The sequence below is a fragment of the Capra hircus genome (genome assembly GCF_001704415.2).
Source record: "Capra hircus breed San Clemente chromosome X unlocalized genomic scaffold, ASM170441v1, whole genome shotgun sequence".
Taxonomy (NCBI): domain Eukaryota; kingdom Metazoa; phylum Chordata; class Mammalia; order Artiodactyla; family Bovidae; genus Capra; species Capra hircus.
This window is the reverse complement of record NW_017189517.1, coordinates 19964905-19981165: the sequence shown is the minus strand read 5'-3', so window position 1 is coordinate 19981165 and position 16261 is coordinate 19964905. Positions and strand designations below refer to the sequence as shown.

General features: G+C 42.3%; 1 protein-coding gene across 3 annotated transcripts; it reads left to right on the top strand.

The window, feature by feature from the left end:
• The first annotated feature begins 2210 nt into the window (after window positions 1–2210).
• On the top strand, window positions 2211–15249 carry ZNF449 (zinc finger protein 449). 3 transcript variants are annotated; one of them, XM_005700404.2, is made up of 6 exons: window positions 2211–2291; window positions 2960–3105; window positions 5460–5913; window positions 7547–7751; window positions 12023–12136; window positions 12329–15249. In XM_005700404.2, exons 3-6 carry the CDS (start codon window positions 5560–5562, stop codon window positions 13213–13215), a joined length of 1560 nt encoding a protein of 519 aa, XP_005700461.1. In that variant the 5' UTR covers window positions 2211–2291; window positions 2960–3105; window positions 5460–5559; the 3' UTR covers window positions 13216–15249. The 3 variants fall into 3 exon arrangements, with proteins under 3 accessions (XP_005700461.1, XP_005700462.1, XP_013831737.1); XM_005700405.3 differs by lacking the exon at window positions 2960–3105 and having other exon boundaries at window positions 2236–2291; XM_013976283.2 differs by lacking the exon at window positions 2211–2291 and having other exon boundaries at window positions 2310–3105.
• The last annotated feature ends 1012 nt before the right edge of the window (window positions 15250–16261 follow it).

Sequence of the window (16261 nt, the reverse complement as noted above, 5' to 3'; positions counted from 1 at the left end):
GAGACAGCAGCCCACCAGGCTCCCCCGTCCCTGGGATTCTTCAGACAAGAACACTGGAGTTGGTTGCCATTTCCTTCTCCAATGTACACGCTGGTCTCCCTTAAATCCTCAAAATCCCAGATGCCATTTTACCAAAAGGGAATTGAGGCCCAAAGAGGAAAGTGATTTGCCCCAAGTCACGTTGCCACTGAGCAGCAGGCAGAGCCAGGATCCAAAACCCTCTGATCCAAGATGACACTGACTATTTGCAGCAGTGACCTGCCTCCCTGTGAAGACAGGCACTCTACACTGTTCCTCTGTGTGCTTGGGTTGGGGGTGGAATCTGGAGGATGAAAGTTCCAGACTAAACTACAAAGTCACTTGCCCATGTCGTTCTACTCAGGAGACTACTGAGGGGAAGTAAGAGATTGTGATGTCCCAGTTGGGGCCACCGAAGCGCACATAAAACATCTCTTTCTCAGTCACCTCTTCCCTCATTCTCGAAAGCTCTGTCTGCATGCATTTTAAAAGAGTCACAGCTTCTTGGCAAGTTTATCTATCAGATGGTGCAGAAGCTGCATGTGCACCCTGCTGTGGGTCTCCTGGGACAGGATGGTCAGGAACTGCTCCATCACCAGCAGCTTCAGGACTTGCTCCATGCGCTTCTCCAGCCAAAGGCACACATCCATGGCAAAGCTCAAGGAGCTGCCTAAGTGATTCCGGGGACCAGCAGCGGAATCCACAGAAGTGCAGATGAGAGGCCCTGGAGCTGGGCCTCCTTTGGCTCTAGCCACAGAAACTACTCTGGTTTCACAATGAGGACCACTTTTTGCTCTTGAGAGTTAGGGTCAAACGCAGACCATCTTGGCTGGGAAACCATCCAAAACAGCTGGTGAAGGCACCTGGCGCCCCATGCAACAATACACAAAATCTGCAGGAGTCAGCGTGTCCCTGGTGCCAAGTCCCAGTCCATGAGCCCAACTCCAGCTCAGACAGAGCTGTTTGAAGTGCTTTGGCCTCTGTGGGTTCGGGATGGTGGTGTCCCTGCCTGTCTAGCTTCCACCAGCGCCTCTGGGAGGCACAGTTGCCGGCAGCTCTTTCCTCTCTGTCTTGGACCAACACCAAAGTTTGGCGTCCAAAGACACACACACACACAGACACACACACACACAGACACACAGACACACACACACACCCACCTACCCACACACACCCAGGTCAAATGTGAGGACACACACACAAACTAGTTCAGGCCAAATGTGAGGACTACATCTTCCGGATGACATCATTGCCTCTGGCCTGGCCCAAACACCGCTGACCACCCAGAAGTGAAAATTTGACTCCGGAGGTGGGAACAGCGAAAGACCAATTGGAAGACAAGAGGCGGGGCCATGTTGGCGACCTAAAGATTCAAGAGCTCTCTAGTGGCGGCCGAAATCAGAGAGGGGTATCAGTCCTGAATATTCATTGGAAAGACTGATGCTGAAGCTGAAACTCCAATACTTTGGCCACCTGATGTGAAGAACTGACTCATTTGAAAAGACCCTGATGCTGGGAAAGATTGAAGGCGGGAGGAGAAGGGGACGACAGAGGATGAGATGGTTGGATAGCATCACCGACTCAGTGCACATGAGTTTGAGTAAACTCCGGCAGTTGGTGATGGACAGGGAGGCCTGGCGTGCTACAGTCCATGGGGTCGCAAAGAGTCGGACACGACTGAGCGACTGAACTGAACTGAACTGAACTGAGCTTCGTCAAATCCTAGTTCTTTAAGAGGAAAATACAAAGATAGCTCAAGGGCACTATGATACGGAAGGGAAAGATCAGGGTCATTATCCCCAGGAAAGCTTATTAAAATGCGAATCCTCCAGCTCACGCGAGATCCAATGCGTACGGGTGTCGGGGGAGAGCCCAGAAAGCTGAATTTTTAACAGGTCCTCATAAGAAATTCTTCCTAAAAAGAGGTTTGAGAAGCATTGATCCAGTCATAACAGATTTCAGGAAGTCCCCAGCCGCTCCAGTTACTCTAGGGCTGATGGGAGAGAAGCCATCGCTAGGATCTAGAACAGCGGCATGCCCCACCCAATCCCCGGGCGTTTAAGACCGGAAATGGGATCGCTTCCAAAGCGGCCTCAGGACCGAAGGAGGCCAAGGAAAATCCCAGCCTCTCCCGCGTCAGCACCCTTAGAGACTGAGATCGCTGGGCGAGTGGTGTGGAGCCTGCCGGGAGTTGTAGTCCGCAGCGCGGCCGCGCGCCTGCGCCATGGGCAGCTGCACCCGGTGAGCCTGGGAGAGCCGCGGGCGCTGAGGCGGTGAGTCCCGGAGCGGCCAGAGGGCGTGGCCGTCCCTGGGGCGCGGGCGCGGGGAGCCGGGCTCCCATCTCTCTCGGTCTGAGCTAACCCGCCGCCTCCAGTCCCGATCGGGCGGCGGGCGCAGGAAGGAGCGACAGGCGGAGGGCCCATGTCCGGCCCGGGTCCCCGCCGCCGTCCCCTGCGACCCGCCGGGCCTTCCCGGGCTTCTCCCGGGCGGGGAGCGCAACATCCTCCCCGGGGAGCACGCTGGGGCCGCGCAGCACCGCGGGTACCCGATTTTCAACCCGCTTTTTGGCTTGTCCCCCGATCCTTTTCCCGAGTGCCCTCTCTTTACACCCTTATTCATCCACGGGCCCTGTGGGCCCGAGTTCGCTCAGGAGGGTTTGGGGAGGAGCCATCCGCCCAGGGATGGAGTGAAGTTTTTCTCCGGAGGGGCCGACGCGGGGGAAACCCGGAGGGTCAGTTCCCTGGTCGACGTGGTGTAAGGTTTGGGACCGTCGGGGGAGGGCTGCCCAGCTGCGAGGCTGGAGCACGTTCAAGGCATGTCCCTGGATGCCCCCCAGAGACATTTAGGTGCCTTGGCAGGGTGGAGGTTAAATAGAAGCTTCCTAGGAAATGACCTTTCCTGAGTGCTTCCTCTGTGCCAAGCATGCTGCTGTTCCCTGCAGTAGGCTCTGCCGAGGGAACTTCTAGGAAAGAGATGCTGTGATTATCTCATGTTGACGACAGAAGCCCTGGGTGTCAGCATCACGCGGCTAGCAGGTTATCAGTAGATGGGTCTGACGCCAAAACCCAGACTACCATCAAGATAAAGGTGAGATGGGGACTGTGTCCATTTGGGATGACTGGCTGGAATCATGAGTATTTTTTCCTTGTCCCACTCCCAAGAAGGAGGAGTCCCCGAAAATACAGGCTGAGAAGAGCCACAGTGCCCGGGTGGGTACTAGGGTTGACATCTGAGGAGACATGGATGTGAGGACCTCTGTGACCTCAGAGATCGCACTGAAAACATTTGGATGTTTTTAGACTTTAGTATTTGGAGAAGGCAATGGCAACCCACTCCAGTACTCTTGCCTGGAGAATCCCAGGGACGGAGGAGCCTGGTGGGCTGCCATCTCTGGAGTTGCACAGAGTCAGACACAACTGAAGCGACTTAGCAGCAGCAGCAGCAGACTTCAGCATTGCAGTAGTTGGTCGATTCCAAACTCCTCGCCACTCCCCTCTGGCATTTACCATGTGACTTGGAGCAAGTTATTCAGTCCTCATCCTTACCTCAGTCTCTCACCTGTGTTCAGGACATGGTACTAGAGCCCACTTCCTGATGTTGGGTAAGGGCTAAATGAACCAATATATGTGGGAGGTGTAGAACAGTTCCTGGCACAAGGCGTGAGAAATGTCCTTGGTTATTAATGCAGACCTGATTCCTGCTGGCCTGCCCTGTTGCCATGTATTTTTCTCATGAGAAAGTCACTTAGAATGCTGTTTCAGGGTGAGGGTCATGGTGATGTTGGCTGAACTACAGGTGACCCCTAGCAGGGAGGAATAAGGGATTGGTGGTTTACTGTCTTTGCAAGGCATGATTCTAGCTAAGATCCCCATGGTTGAAGATGACTAAAGGCTCCTCAAAGGTAGATGAACTTTTAGGGTTCTTCACCATTGTAAATATTGCTTGCCATTTCTTCTGTGGCCTAGCTGTATTCAAAACCACAAGACAGTGGGAATTAGGTTGGAAGTGGGTTCAGAAGCAACTAAATCTGTAGGGGTTCGTTTAATGGAAGGGTTTCTTTGCTTTAGGTCCATGGAATCCTAGAGCAGAGCTGTCCAATGGAACTTTCTGCAGAGATGTCTCTCCTTTTTTGAAAAAATTTGTATTGGGGTATAGTTGATTTACAGTGTTGTGTTAGTTTCAGGTGTACAGCAAAATGGATCAGTTATACTAGGCCATTACAGGGTATTGAGTAGAGTTCCCTATACAGTAGGTACTTATTAGTTATCTGTTCTGTACATAGTAGTGTGTATGTCAATCCCAATCTTCCAATTTATCCCTCCCCTCCTTACCCCCTCATAACCATAAGTTTATTTTCTACATCTATAACTTTTTGTTTTGTTGATAAGTCATTTGTATCATTTTTTAAGATTCCGCACATTTGATATCATATGATATTTGTCTTTCTGTGTCTGACTTACTTCACTCAGTATGACAATCTGCAGATCCATACATATTGCTGCAAATGGCAATATTTCATCCTTTTTATGGCTAAGTAATATTCCATTGCATATATGTACCACACAGAGATGTTACTTGAGCACTTGAAATGTTGCTCAAGTATGAATGAGAAATTGAATTTTTAGTTTAATTAATTTAAACATCCATGTAGGCCTGCTTTTTTCTATTGAAAGTGAAAGCGTGAAAGTCACTCAGTCGTGTCCGACTGTTTGCAGCCCCATGGATTATACAGTCCATGGAATTCTCCAGGCAAGAATACTGGAGTGGGTAACCTTTCCCTTCTCCAGGGGATCTTCTCAACCCAGGGATCGAACCCAGATCTCTCATATTGTAGGCAGATTCTTTACCAGCTGAGCCACAAGGGAAGCCCAAGAATACTGGAGTGGGTAGCCTATCCTTTCTCCATTGGATCTTCCCGACACAGGAATTGAACCGGGGTTTCTGGCATTGTGGGTGGATTCTTTACCAACTGAGCTATCAGGGAAGCCCACTTTTTCTGTTGAGGTGTGGTTAATTTACAGAGTTGTGTTATAGGATATTACAAAATATTGAGTATAATTCCCTGTGCTATACAGTAAGTCCTTGTTGTTTACCTATTTTATATATAGTAATGTGTATATGTTGATCCCAAACTCCTAATTTATCTCTCCCCCCAACTCACATGGGACTATTGAATACCAGATTGGAGAGTACATTTCTAGAGAATCCATAGATGGTCTTGAAGATTTTGTAGCCTTATTGAAATTAACTGCAGAATTTCATGTGGTGTTTATTTTTCTAGAAGAGAGTTCATGGCTTTCATCAGATTCTCAATCTCCCCCACCCCTCAAGACTGATTTGCTTCCTTAGGGCTTTGGAGAAAAGTAAGCAAGTTAAGGGAGGTAGATCTGCCCTCTGGTAACCACTACTGTTTCTCTTTTCTCATTTTGTCCCGACCTCAGCGTATACATAGGTGGCTCCCCCCGGAGGATAACAGAAGTAAAGAAATTTGAATCTGCCACTTCAAGTTCCATATAAATTGCACATTGCTGGAAGAGGGCGATGGCTGTGGCCTTGGGTTGTGCAATCCAGGCCTCCTTGAATCAGGGCTCGGTGTTTCAAGAGTATGATACTGACTGTGAGGTCTTCCGCCAGCGCTTCCGGCAGTTCCAGTACAAAGAAGCAGCTGGGCCTCATGAAGCTTTCAACAAACTCTGGGAGCTCTGCTGTCAATGGCTGAAGCCAAAGATGCGTTCTAAGGAGCAAATCTTGGAGCTGCTGGTGTTGGAGCAATTCCTAACGATTCTCCCCACAGAGATAGAGACTTGGGTGAGGGAACATTGCCCAGAGAACAGAGAAAGAGTTGTGTCACTGATAGAAGACTTACAGAGAGAACTTGAGATACCAGAGCAGCAGGTGAGAAAAGAGGTTGGGATCTTGGTAATTAGACCCAAAGAAGTAGCAAGGCAGCTGGGACTGGATCAGACCTTCTGACTGGTACCACAGGATTTCCCTGCTGGAGCTTTCCAATTTTTCCTTCTACTGGAATCAGCATAGGCTCCAGACAGTCTCAACTATTAAACCCAACTCCACTTCTATAACAAATATTTGATAATGTCCCCTTTACTATCCTAAAATAAAATTTATGAATAATATAAATTACATATACAAAATTAGGGAAAAAATCAACATAATAAGTGCCCTGTGGGCCAAATATTACACAAAGCCTATTTTTATACAACCCACGAAATAGTCATGGTTACTACCTTTTAGAAGGATGGTTAAAAAAAGAAGAGACAACAAACCAGTACTCCAGTACTACCCACAAAGCCTAAAATATTTACTCTCTTTTCTCTTTACAAGAAAATATTACCAACCCTGAGTTGAGTAGAGTTTAGAAGGAATATAAAGGAAAAGGATTGTGATTTCTTATGAAATCACATTTCATTGTGCATTTCATTGTGCATGTATTTGAGCTTGACTACACCAAAACTTTAGGGAGTTGTCATTTGCTTGAATCTATGCATAGATACACCGGGAATGTGACAGCCAGAACTTCTGAGTGATATGGTACACTCAAACATTATGAGTGGTGTTGCTGCTGGTCATATGATTTCTCAAGATGACAAACAACTCTTGGTCAATTGGAACAATAAGTAGTATAGTCTTTCTCTGATTGCCAAAGTAATGCTTTTCTAGAAAATCCAAGTCATGCTAAAATATGCAAAAATATTTTGTGTTTATATAACCAACAGGGTGAGATCCTTGACAGGTTCTTTTTACGTATGTGAGTGTTTGAGGGAACATTCCTAAATGGTTTGGGAAGTGGAACAGTTCTTCCCTGTGAATTATATAGACTCCCATCTCTGGTTTAGAATATTCTGATAGCCACCACCTACCATCCTAGGCAAAATGCCCCATAGAAGTGGTGGCATTAGTCTCTGTTCAGAACCATCGAGTGAAACCCATAGCTGAGCAGAGGCAGAATCTTTGGGAGAAGGCAGGAAGTACTTGTGGGTGGGCATTAGGGGCGCTCCAGCAGGGAGTGTCGATGGGGCTCTGTAGTTAGCCTGCCTGAGCAGGAGTCATCCAAGGTTCCCTGCCCCCTAGGATAGGATGAATTTGTGGTTTCCCTTTCTCTGTCTTTCTGGTTTAGCTTACCATATAAGATTTTATCTTTGTATGGTCTAATCATGTACCACCCAGCACAGCAGCCAATAGCCAAGTGTGGCTCTTAAGCACTTGCAATGTGGCTATTCCAAATTGAAATATGCTATAAGTATAACATACACAGCACATTCTGAAAACTTAATATGAAACCAGAGTAGGTGAAATATCTCACTAACAATTGTTTATATCGATTACATTCTGAAATTATGATATTTTAGATATATTGGGTTAAATACTGTATATTGTTAAATTAATTTTATTTCCTTTTTTGTTTCATATGGCCTCTGGTAAATTTAAGAGGACATGGGTAGCTTGCATTATATTGCTACTGGGCAGGGTTGGTCTGGACTTTTAGTGATGGTTCTGGCATTTCCTCCAGCTGGATAGGCAGGAAATGCTCTTGGAAGAACTGGCACCAGTGGGAATGGCACACATACCACCAAACATCCACCTGGAGTCACCCCCACTCCAAGTAATGGGACCTGCCCCGGAAGTCCCAGTGGCAGAGGCGTGGATCCCACAAGCCGGGCCGCAGGAGCTGAGCTTCAGTGGTGCTGGGGAAGGCCAGTCCTTTCTCGACCCTGGTAAGGCAAGGGTTTGCTTTCCTTTCTTTGGTTTCTGTTTTGAGAGCTCAAGAGCTCTCTAGGGCTGGGGAATGCCTGATGGAAATGGGCCACTCTGATCAAGAGTAGAAGGAGGAAATATCTTTCTGGGAATAGCTGGTCACAAAGCACCTTAGATTGAGGGGGATTGAAAATCCCTTAAGCTAATGACCCTGCTCAGGAAGCCTATTTTTCTCTTTTCAATTTTTTTTTAATCATGATAAAATACCCACAACCTAACATTTACAACCTCAACCATTTTTATGTGTACAGGTCAGAGGTATTAAATACATTTGTAATTTTGTGAAGCCATTCCCAACATCCATTTCCATAACTGTTTTCATCTTATAAAATTGAAACTCTATACCCATTTACACAGCTTCTTATTTCTACATTCCACACTCTGCCCCCCACCCCATCACCAGATCCTGGTTACCACCATTCAACTTTCTGTTCTAATGAATTTAACTACTTTGTGTACCTCATGTAAAATAATGCAGTGTTTGTCTTTTCATGACTGGCTTATTTCACTTAGCACAATGTCCTCAGGGTTCATTCATGCTGTAGCATATGTCAGAATTTCCATCCCTTTAAAGGCTGAATAATAATCCCTTGTATGTATATATCACATTTAGCTTATCCATTTTCCATAAATGTGTACTTGGGTTGCTTCTGTATTTTCAGTTCAGTTCAGTCGCTCAGTCGTGTCTGACTCTTTGCGACCTCATGGACTGCAGCATGCCAGGCTTCCTGTCCTTCACCATCTTTCAGAACTTGCTCAAACTCATGTCCATTGATTCAGTGATGCCATCCAACCATCTCATTCTCTGTTGTTCCCTTCTCCTCCTGCTTTCAATCTTTCCCAGCATCAGGGTTTTTCTAATGAGTCGGCTCTTCGCATCAGGTGGCCAAAGTATTGGAGCTTCAGCTTCAGCATCAGTGCTTCCAGTGAATATTCAGGATTGATTTCCTTTAGGAGTGACTGGTTTGATCTCTTTGCAGTCCAAGGGACTCTCAAGAGTCTTCTCCAACACCACAGTTCAAAATCATCAACTCTTTAGTGCTCAGCTTTCTTTATGGTCCAACTCTCACATCCATACATGACTCCTGAAAAAACCATAGCTCTGACTATATGGGCCTTTGTTGGCAAAGTAATGTCTGCTTTTTAAGATGCTGTCTAGGTTTGTCATAGCTTTTCTTCCAAGGAGCACGTGTCTTTTAATTTCATGGCTGCAGTCACTAGACGATGGGAACTCAGGTCAGAAGGGTGGGGGACGGGTCAAGGGGAATGGTTAGTGGCCTCCACTGACATGGGATTTGAGCATAGGTTGGGAAATACAAACTGGTGATAGTGTCAGAAGCAGTACTCTGAGAGTCCAGGAAGAGGAGACTGAATGCACCAGAGGCATAAGGATCTGTGTGTTATGCAGGATAATGGAGGTGGGTAGGGGTGGAGTTGGTATATAATTAAAAATTGCAGGAAGTTAACATTCAGGAAGAAGCTCAAGTTTGAGCACACATTTCCTGTCTGCATCCAGGGTATGGTGTAAGGTGTAAAGTTAGGTTATTGAGATTTTTCTTCCTTTTTAATATAGGCATTCATAGCTATAAATTTCCTCTAACTAAGCACTGGTTTTACCTCCCAAAGTTTTCATTTTCATTTACCTCAGAATATTTCTAATCTCCCTTTTGATTTCTTCTTTGACTGATGGGTTACTTAGGAATGTGTTGTTCAGTTTCTTTATATTTGTGATGTTCCCAAATTTTTTTCTGTTACTTATTTATAATGTCATTTTAGTGGGGGAATGTAGTTTGTAATTGTGATCCTTTAACATTTTTGAACATTTGTTTTGTGGTGTAGCATCTCAACTGTCCTGTAGAATTTTCTCTGCACCTAAGAAGCATGTATATTCTGCTGTTGCTCGCTGTGGAGTGTTGTCTGTAAATGTCTGTGATGTTTAGTTGGTCTATGGTATTTTTAAGTCTTCTATTGTTGCTATTCTGCCTAAGTTTTCTATCTAGCAGTGCAAAGAGGTATTGAAGTCCACAACTATTGTTATCAATTGTCTATTTCTTTTTACATTTTTTTCTTCATATATTTTGAACTGTGTTATTTAAGTGCACATATGATTATAATTGTTGCATCTTCCTAGTGGATTGATCCTTTTATCATTATGAAGTGATTCTCTTGTTCTACTATCTATTTTGTCTGATATTAATATAGTCATTCTGGCTGTCTTATGGTTACTTGCTGCTTGCATGACATATCTTCTTCTGTTCCTTTACATTCAATCTATTTGTATCTTTGAATCTAAAGTGTGTTTCCTTGGACAGCATATAGTTGGATTTTAAAAAATCCAGTCTGACAATCTCTGCCTTTTGATTGAGTTGTTTAATTCATACCATTTATTCTTATCTTTGATTGGTTGGGTTTATATCTGCTATTTTGAGTTTTCATTTTTGGATATGTCTCATATCTTTTTTGTCCCTCTATCTGTCATCTACTGCTTTCTTTGACACCAAGTAAATATTTTAAATGTAACATTTTACTGACTTTAATGAATTTTCACAATTTTTTTTTGAATTTTCACAATTTTTAAAGTTATTTCCTTAGTGGTTACTCTAGTTAACATGTACATCTTGACTTATAATCAGCTTCAGATTTATATTGACTTAATGTCAGTGAGATGTAGAAATATTTCTTGTATGTAACTCTATTCCATTTTACCCCTTCTATTAAAAATAGATGTTTCTTAATTTTCTAGACTTTAAATGTTTCTTGTATTATTTTTAATAATTGTCACCAGTTAAACTGGGAAATAGATCTACAGAGCTTCTCATGGTATCATACTTGAAGTCTGTCTCCCTTCCTGCATTGAGGTTATGCATCAGTATTTCACACGTAGGCCTTTGCTACTCTCTCTGCTTATTTCAAGTTTCAGTTTGCTTCCGTTTTTAATACATAATGACAGCTTTCCTTTGACCTGTGATCTCCAGTTTATTTGACCTTGGTCTCATTGCCCTGTCATCCTATTCTTAGCTTTGAAACCCAAACAAAAACAATATAGTGAATTTAAACAGAATTTTATGTGAAGCACATTTTTGTTTCTTATTCTTAAAAGATCTTTTTTTCCATGAAAATATAAAATAAGATATTTTAGTCCACTTCCTATGTTTTGATATAATGGTTAAAATTCATCAAATTAACCTGCTAATGTTATTTTAATGGTGCTAATATTTAAACATCATGCTGAGTTTCTCAAGTGAGCTACTTCCAACACACACTTGATGACGGACCAGTTAACTTGGGCAGAGCAGAGAAGGTGAGGAAGGGGTGTGGAGAGAGACTGTGAGCCAGAGAGACTCTCAGTAAGGAGAGGGTAATAGGCCACAGTGGGGGCGGGCACTGAATGGAGAAATTTCTTTGGTTGTCCTTAACCTGACAGTGAGAAACACTATTTAATGGTTACTTGGGGGTAATTTCAGGAGAATCAGTCCACTTCCAGATTTCAGCTGAAGCAAACAAAAACTGCTTTTCTGGTTGTCAGCCCAGTCAGTTTCCATTATAATTTGGAAATCTCAATTGAAATTATTCCAATAAGCAGTTGCATAACTTCTGGCTTTACCTCTCTCTCTTCACGTAGTACTCAATATCAGCATTTCTCAGTTTCAATGCGAACTTTATGGAGATTTATTTCATCTTTTGGTTCTAACCTAGGGTCTTCCCTGGTGGCTCAGTTGGTAAAGAGTCTGTCCACAGTGCAGGAGACCTGGGTTCAATCCCTGGGTCGAGAAGATCCCCTGGAGAAGGAAATGGCAACCCACTCCAGTATTCTTGCCTGGAAGATTCCATGGACAGAAGAGCCTGGTGGGCTACAGTCCATGGGGTCACAAAGGTCAGACACAACTGAGTGACTAACACTTTCACTTCACTTTCTTGGCTCTAACCCAGATAAATCTATTATCAAAATAGATAAAGTAGCAATTTAGTGTATTGATTTCAGCACAGAATTGATTCACTCCCCTTCCATAGGTTAGAGGAAGAGTGCCTTAAGTTGACCGCAAAAGGTTCTCTCATTTTTTGCTTTTCTCTTTAAAAAAAAAAAAGACTCTTGCAAGAGATTCCAGGTGATGTAATAGTAGTTGAGGAGGAAGTGAATATTAAGCAGCCACATGTCCAAGATATCAGGCTAAACTCTGTAAAAACCTTTGATGATTCAAACTATTATGCTTTTCATCTTTCTTCTGGCAAGGATACCCAATACCAAAACTTGACGTGAGCTTTCCATTGGAGCATAGAGAAGAGGCATGGGTGAAGGAACTGCAAGATTCCAAAGAAATTAAGCAATTACTTGATTCCAAGTTAGGTAAGTAATTGTTCATTGATACCACACAAGAAAGAAAAGAAAAAAATCAACCTTGATCAGGGTAAAGAGTTTTGGATTCTACTAAGGAATATCTCTTATTTCTATGAATGGTTTAATATAAACTCTTCATTTTCCCTCATGTTCTTTTCCATGTGGGACATGGTGAGATCTGTATTCTGTTTCTTCTCTCAGGTTTTGAGATTGGAATAGAAAATGAAGAAGATACTTCAGAAAAACAGAAAAAACTGGAGAATATGTATCCATTTATTGTTACTTTGGAGGGGAATGCTCTTCATGGCCCCATTTTGCAAAAAGACTATGTACAGCTAGAAAATCAATGGGAAACCCCTCCAGAGGATTTACAGAGAGATTTAACAAAACTTGTAGAGCATCAGAACCCCTCAGCAGGAGAGAAACCTGAGAGCTCCAACTTGGAAGAACCTCTCAACCCAAGACCCCATAAGAAGAAGAGTCCGGGTGACAAACCTCACCGATGTTCTCAGTGTGGGAAATGTTTTGCTCGAAAGTCACAACTTACAGGGCACCAGAGAATTCATTCAGGAGAGGAACCTCATAAGTGCCCTGAATGTGGAAAGAGATTCCTCCGTAGTTCAGACCTTTACAGACACCAGCGACTTCACACAGGGGAGAGACCCTATGAATGCACTGTGTGTAAAAAGCGATTCACTCGGCGCTCACACCTTATAGGGCACCAGAGAACCCATTCTGAAGAAGAAACATATAAATGTCTTGAGTGTGGGAAAAGCTTTTGTCATGGATCAAGTCTTAAAAGACATCTGAAAACTCATTCGGGTGAGAAACCTCATAGATGTCATAATTGTGGGAAGAGTTTTAGTAGGCTGACAGCTCTTACTTTGCACCAGAGAACACACACTGAAGAGAGACCTTTTAAATGTAATTACTGTGGGAAAAGCTTTAGACAGAGACCAAGCCTTGTTATTCATTTAAGAATTCATACAGGGGAGAAGCCATACAAGTGTAGTCATTGTTCTAAAAGCTTCAGACAGAGAGCAGGCCTTATTATGCACCAAGTCACTCACTTTAGAGGACTTCTTTAAGGATTGTTAAAGGAAACAAATCCTACAGAGATTGATAACTAACCCCAACACAAAATCTTAAACATGCAACAGCCTGTTTGTCTTGGAAGAATTCGTTTGAGCTTGTAAGAAAAGAAAAGCTTTTTTTTTCTACTTTAAAAACCCATCTTCCAAGTTATATGAATTCTAGAGTATCTACCTACTCTTGCAATTTTCATAGATTTGATTTATTCTGTCTCTGCAACTCATTTTTTATTACATTGACAATTTTTGTGAACCAAGTCAACCATATCGTAAATGTCAGCATAAAAATAATGGCAAGCCTTTTCAGGGTAGGGTCAACATAATGGATTATCATATTTGTCTGGCATATCTATTATAGTATTACCATAATTATTCTGCTGTCATTATTAAAGGTGATTATATTAGTTTAAAACTTTATATGTGTCCCAGGTGGCAACAAAGGAGACAGTGTATTTTATGAAATAATAAAAATATGTTAGGAACACATGGATGAAGAGGATTTCGTTTGCCTGCTATGAACTGGGTTCTTTCCATTGAAAATTTTGTCTTTGAAGAAATTAGAATTTTAATCTTTACTTTTGAATTTTGCAAAGTTGACTAATCTGCTTAGTTGGCAGTCTGGGGTGATGCTACTCAGAGCTGAGTATTGGTTTGATGATTTATTTTGTTCCCAGGATAAGTCAACTCTTTGTGGAAGAACCCATTTGCCAGTTGAAGTCATACAAGTAGACTCTAATTTAATTTACACTGACTGAGGAACCAGTATCCATTGCTTTTCACTCTCCTTTGCTATTCAACTGTGTCTCTCTCAGTGCTTTAAAATTTTATCCATTCTTTAATTCAGTGTCTCCCTAAGTGTGTGTCATAGAACACCTATTTCTATAAGATAGTTTGCAAATAAGTTTGGGAATCCCTTCCTGCTGTTTCTGCTTTGTAGATTCACAGTGCACATCAGCCTATGAGGATTCTGAGAGGTCCTCTCATGAAGGTGGAAAAAGCACCTCTTTTGGCTCAGTGTTTTGCAATCCTGTTTGACCCCAGAACCCGTTTTCATGTACACCCAATAATAACCCACAGAGCTCTTATTCTGCAAATATTCTTGGAACACACTGCCTTTAACACATATTTCTATAGCTATCTGTATAGCCTGATTGTTCCCAAGCCTAGCTATTTCCAGTTGCTTCAAGTGTGTTATGAAAAAATTCTTTACACTTATTTTTTTAATGTAACATACACACATCATTTAAGGAGGATCAGTAATTCAGATATTTATGTGTTGCTCAGTGATTTGTAACCGCTTTGAATTTTGCTTATAATCTCACACACACATTGCTACTTATATAAATGTTCTCATATACTAGTGGTTATGACTCAAGTTCCTATAGCAAAGGAAGAACTCTCTTTGTCAGTTAAAGCTGTTAATACATGAAAATATTCATTCAGCCTTGTTCCTTGTTAAAAAATACAAGCAATAGGACATTCAAGTATTTCCCTTTGTGAGGATACCAGTCATCCTTTCCTTAAACTAGAATTAGGGAAAGTATATTTTTTTCTATTCCATTAAAGTTCTTGCAACTGATATTTAATACAAGCATTGTGGGGATATGTACTATGTGCCTAACTAGTCCTGTTCTAGGCTTAATGGAAACTATTAAAAATTAATTCATAAAGAGTTTATAATATCTTTAGTTAAACAAGAGTTGGGAAACAAATGGCCAGCAGTGCAAGAGAGTTTGTAGTTAAGTGTCAATTCATACCAAGTACTAGAGCCAGGATGTGTCCTTCATTTTTGTCATCCAGGTCCTAGTATGATGCTGCTATAAGTCTGGGGATAAAATTGAGATCCCAGTAGCAATAAACATGGAACAGGGGAGGAGTCTGAATGTAGAGGTAAATAATACTGAATGTAATGGCTTCTCTTTTCTCTCTTGTGGAATTGCATTCAAACCAGGACAGTGCCTTAGAATGGATGAGCCCAACTGCTCTGTATCTATGCAATATTTTAATAAAGTGAAAACGTATGTGCTCTTCCTGCTTTGATCACATTAACTAATTGTTTGAACTTAGAGATGCTTCCCTGAGCAGTGGCAACAAGCACCACAATGGACTCCTGCCCTGACTTCAGTTGGAATCTTTATTCCCTGCAACCATGGGTTTTTGTATCAGTTTTAGCATGTAATGCAATCAATTTTAGCTAGTAGAGTTAGTTGCAGTCATAAAAGGAGCTGTATCATCTACATCATGAACACACATGACTGGATTTTATAGGGTAGAGAACATCTGTTCTTTATCTCTTTGTCATAGTATCCTGTGTATAATAAGCACTAATAAATATTTGTGGCATTGGATCAAGTATTACATGAAGTAGTTCTTAGAAACATGTCATAGTTAGAACATGGTATGGATGTGCCTAATTATATTTCTGAGCATTTCAAATAGGGCAAAATATAGTACCTGCCTCCTAAGTATTATGAAGGGCAAGACATAGTACCCAACTCCTAAGTACTATGAAGATGAAATATATTTTGTTCAGGCCCTGCACAGTGTACACTTGCAATAAATATCCAGCATATTGTATCCTAAGTATTTGTTGTTTAATGATAAAAGCATTTTAAGGCTATGAATTTTCCTTTAAATATGGCTTTGGTCACATTCCATACATTTTATATATAATGCTTGTATTAGCCAGGATTCTCCAGAGAAATAGGGAAGATGGATAGATGGAAATGTATACATAAAATTTGTATATACGTAATATATGTTTTTATATATAATTAGATTTATTATAGAAATTCACCCATATAGTTACGAAGCTTATGTCCCGTAATCTGCCGTCTGCAAGCAGATGAAAAAGGAAAGCTGGTGGTGTAATCCAGTCCAGGTATGAAGATGTAAGAACCAAGGGAGCCAATGGTTTATCTCTCAGTCCAAAGCCAAAAGCCTGAGAATGGAGATGGGGGGTGGGAGGCAAGGCAAGGGGAGCTGCAGGTGTAGGTCCCTGAGTCTGAAAGCCAGAAAAGCGGGAGCTTCAGGTGTAGGTCCC

Coding starts and splice junctions, on each gene's coding strand:
- ZNF449 (XM_005700404.2), top strand. CDS start 5,560: ATGGCTGTGGCCTTGGGTTGTGCAATCCAGGCCTCCTTGAATCAGGGC. Junction 5,914..7,546: donor TTGAGATACCAGAGCAGCAG/GTGAGAAAAGAG, acceptor CATTTCCTCCAG/CTGGATAGGCAGGAAATGCT. Junction 12,137..12,328: donor ATTACTTGATTCCAAGTTAG/GTAAGTAATTGT, acceptor TTCTTCTCTCAG/GTTTTGAGATTGGAATAGAA.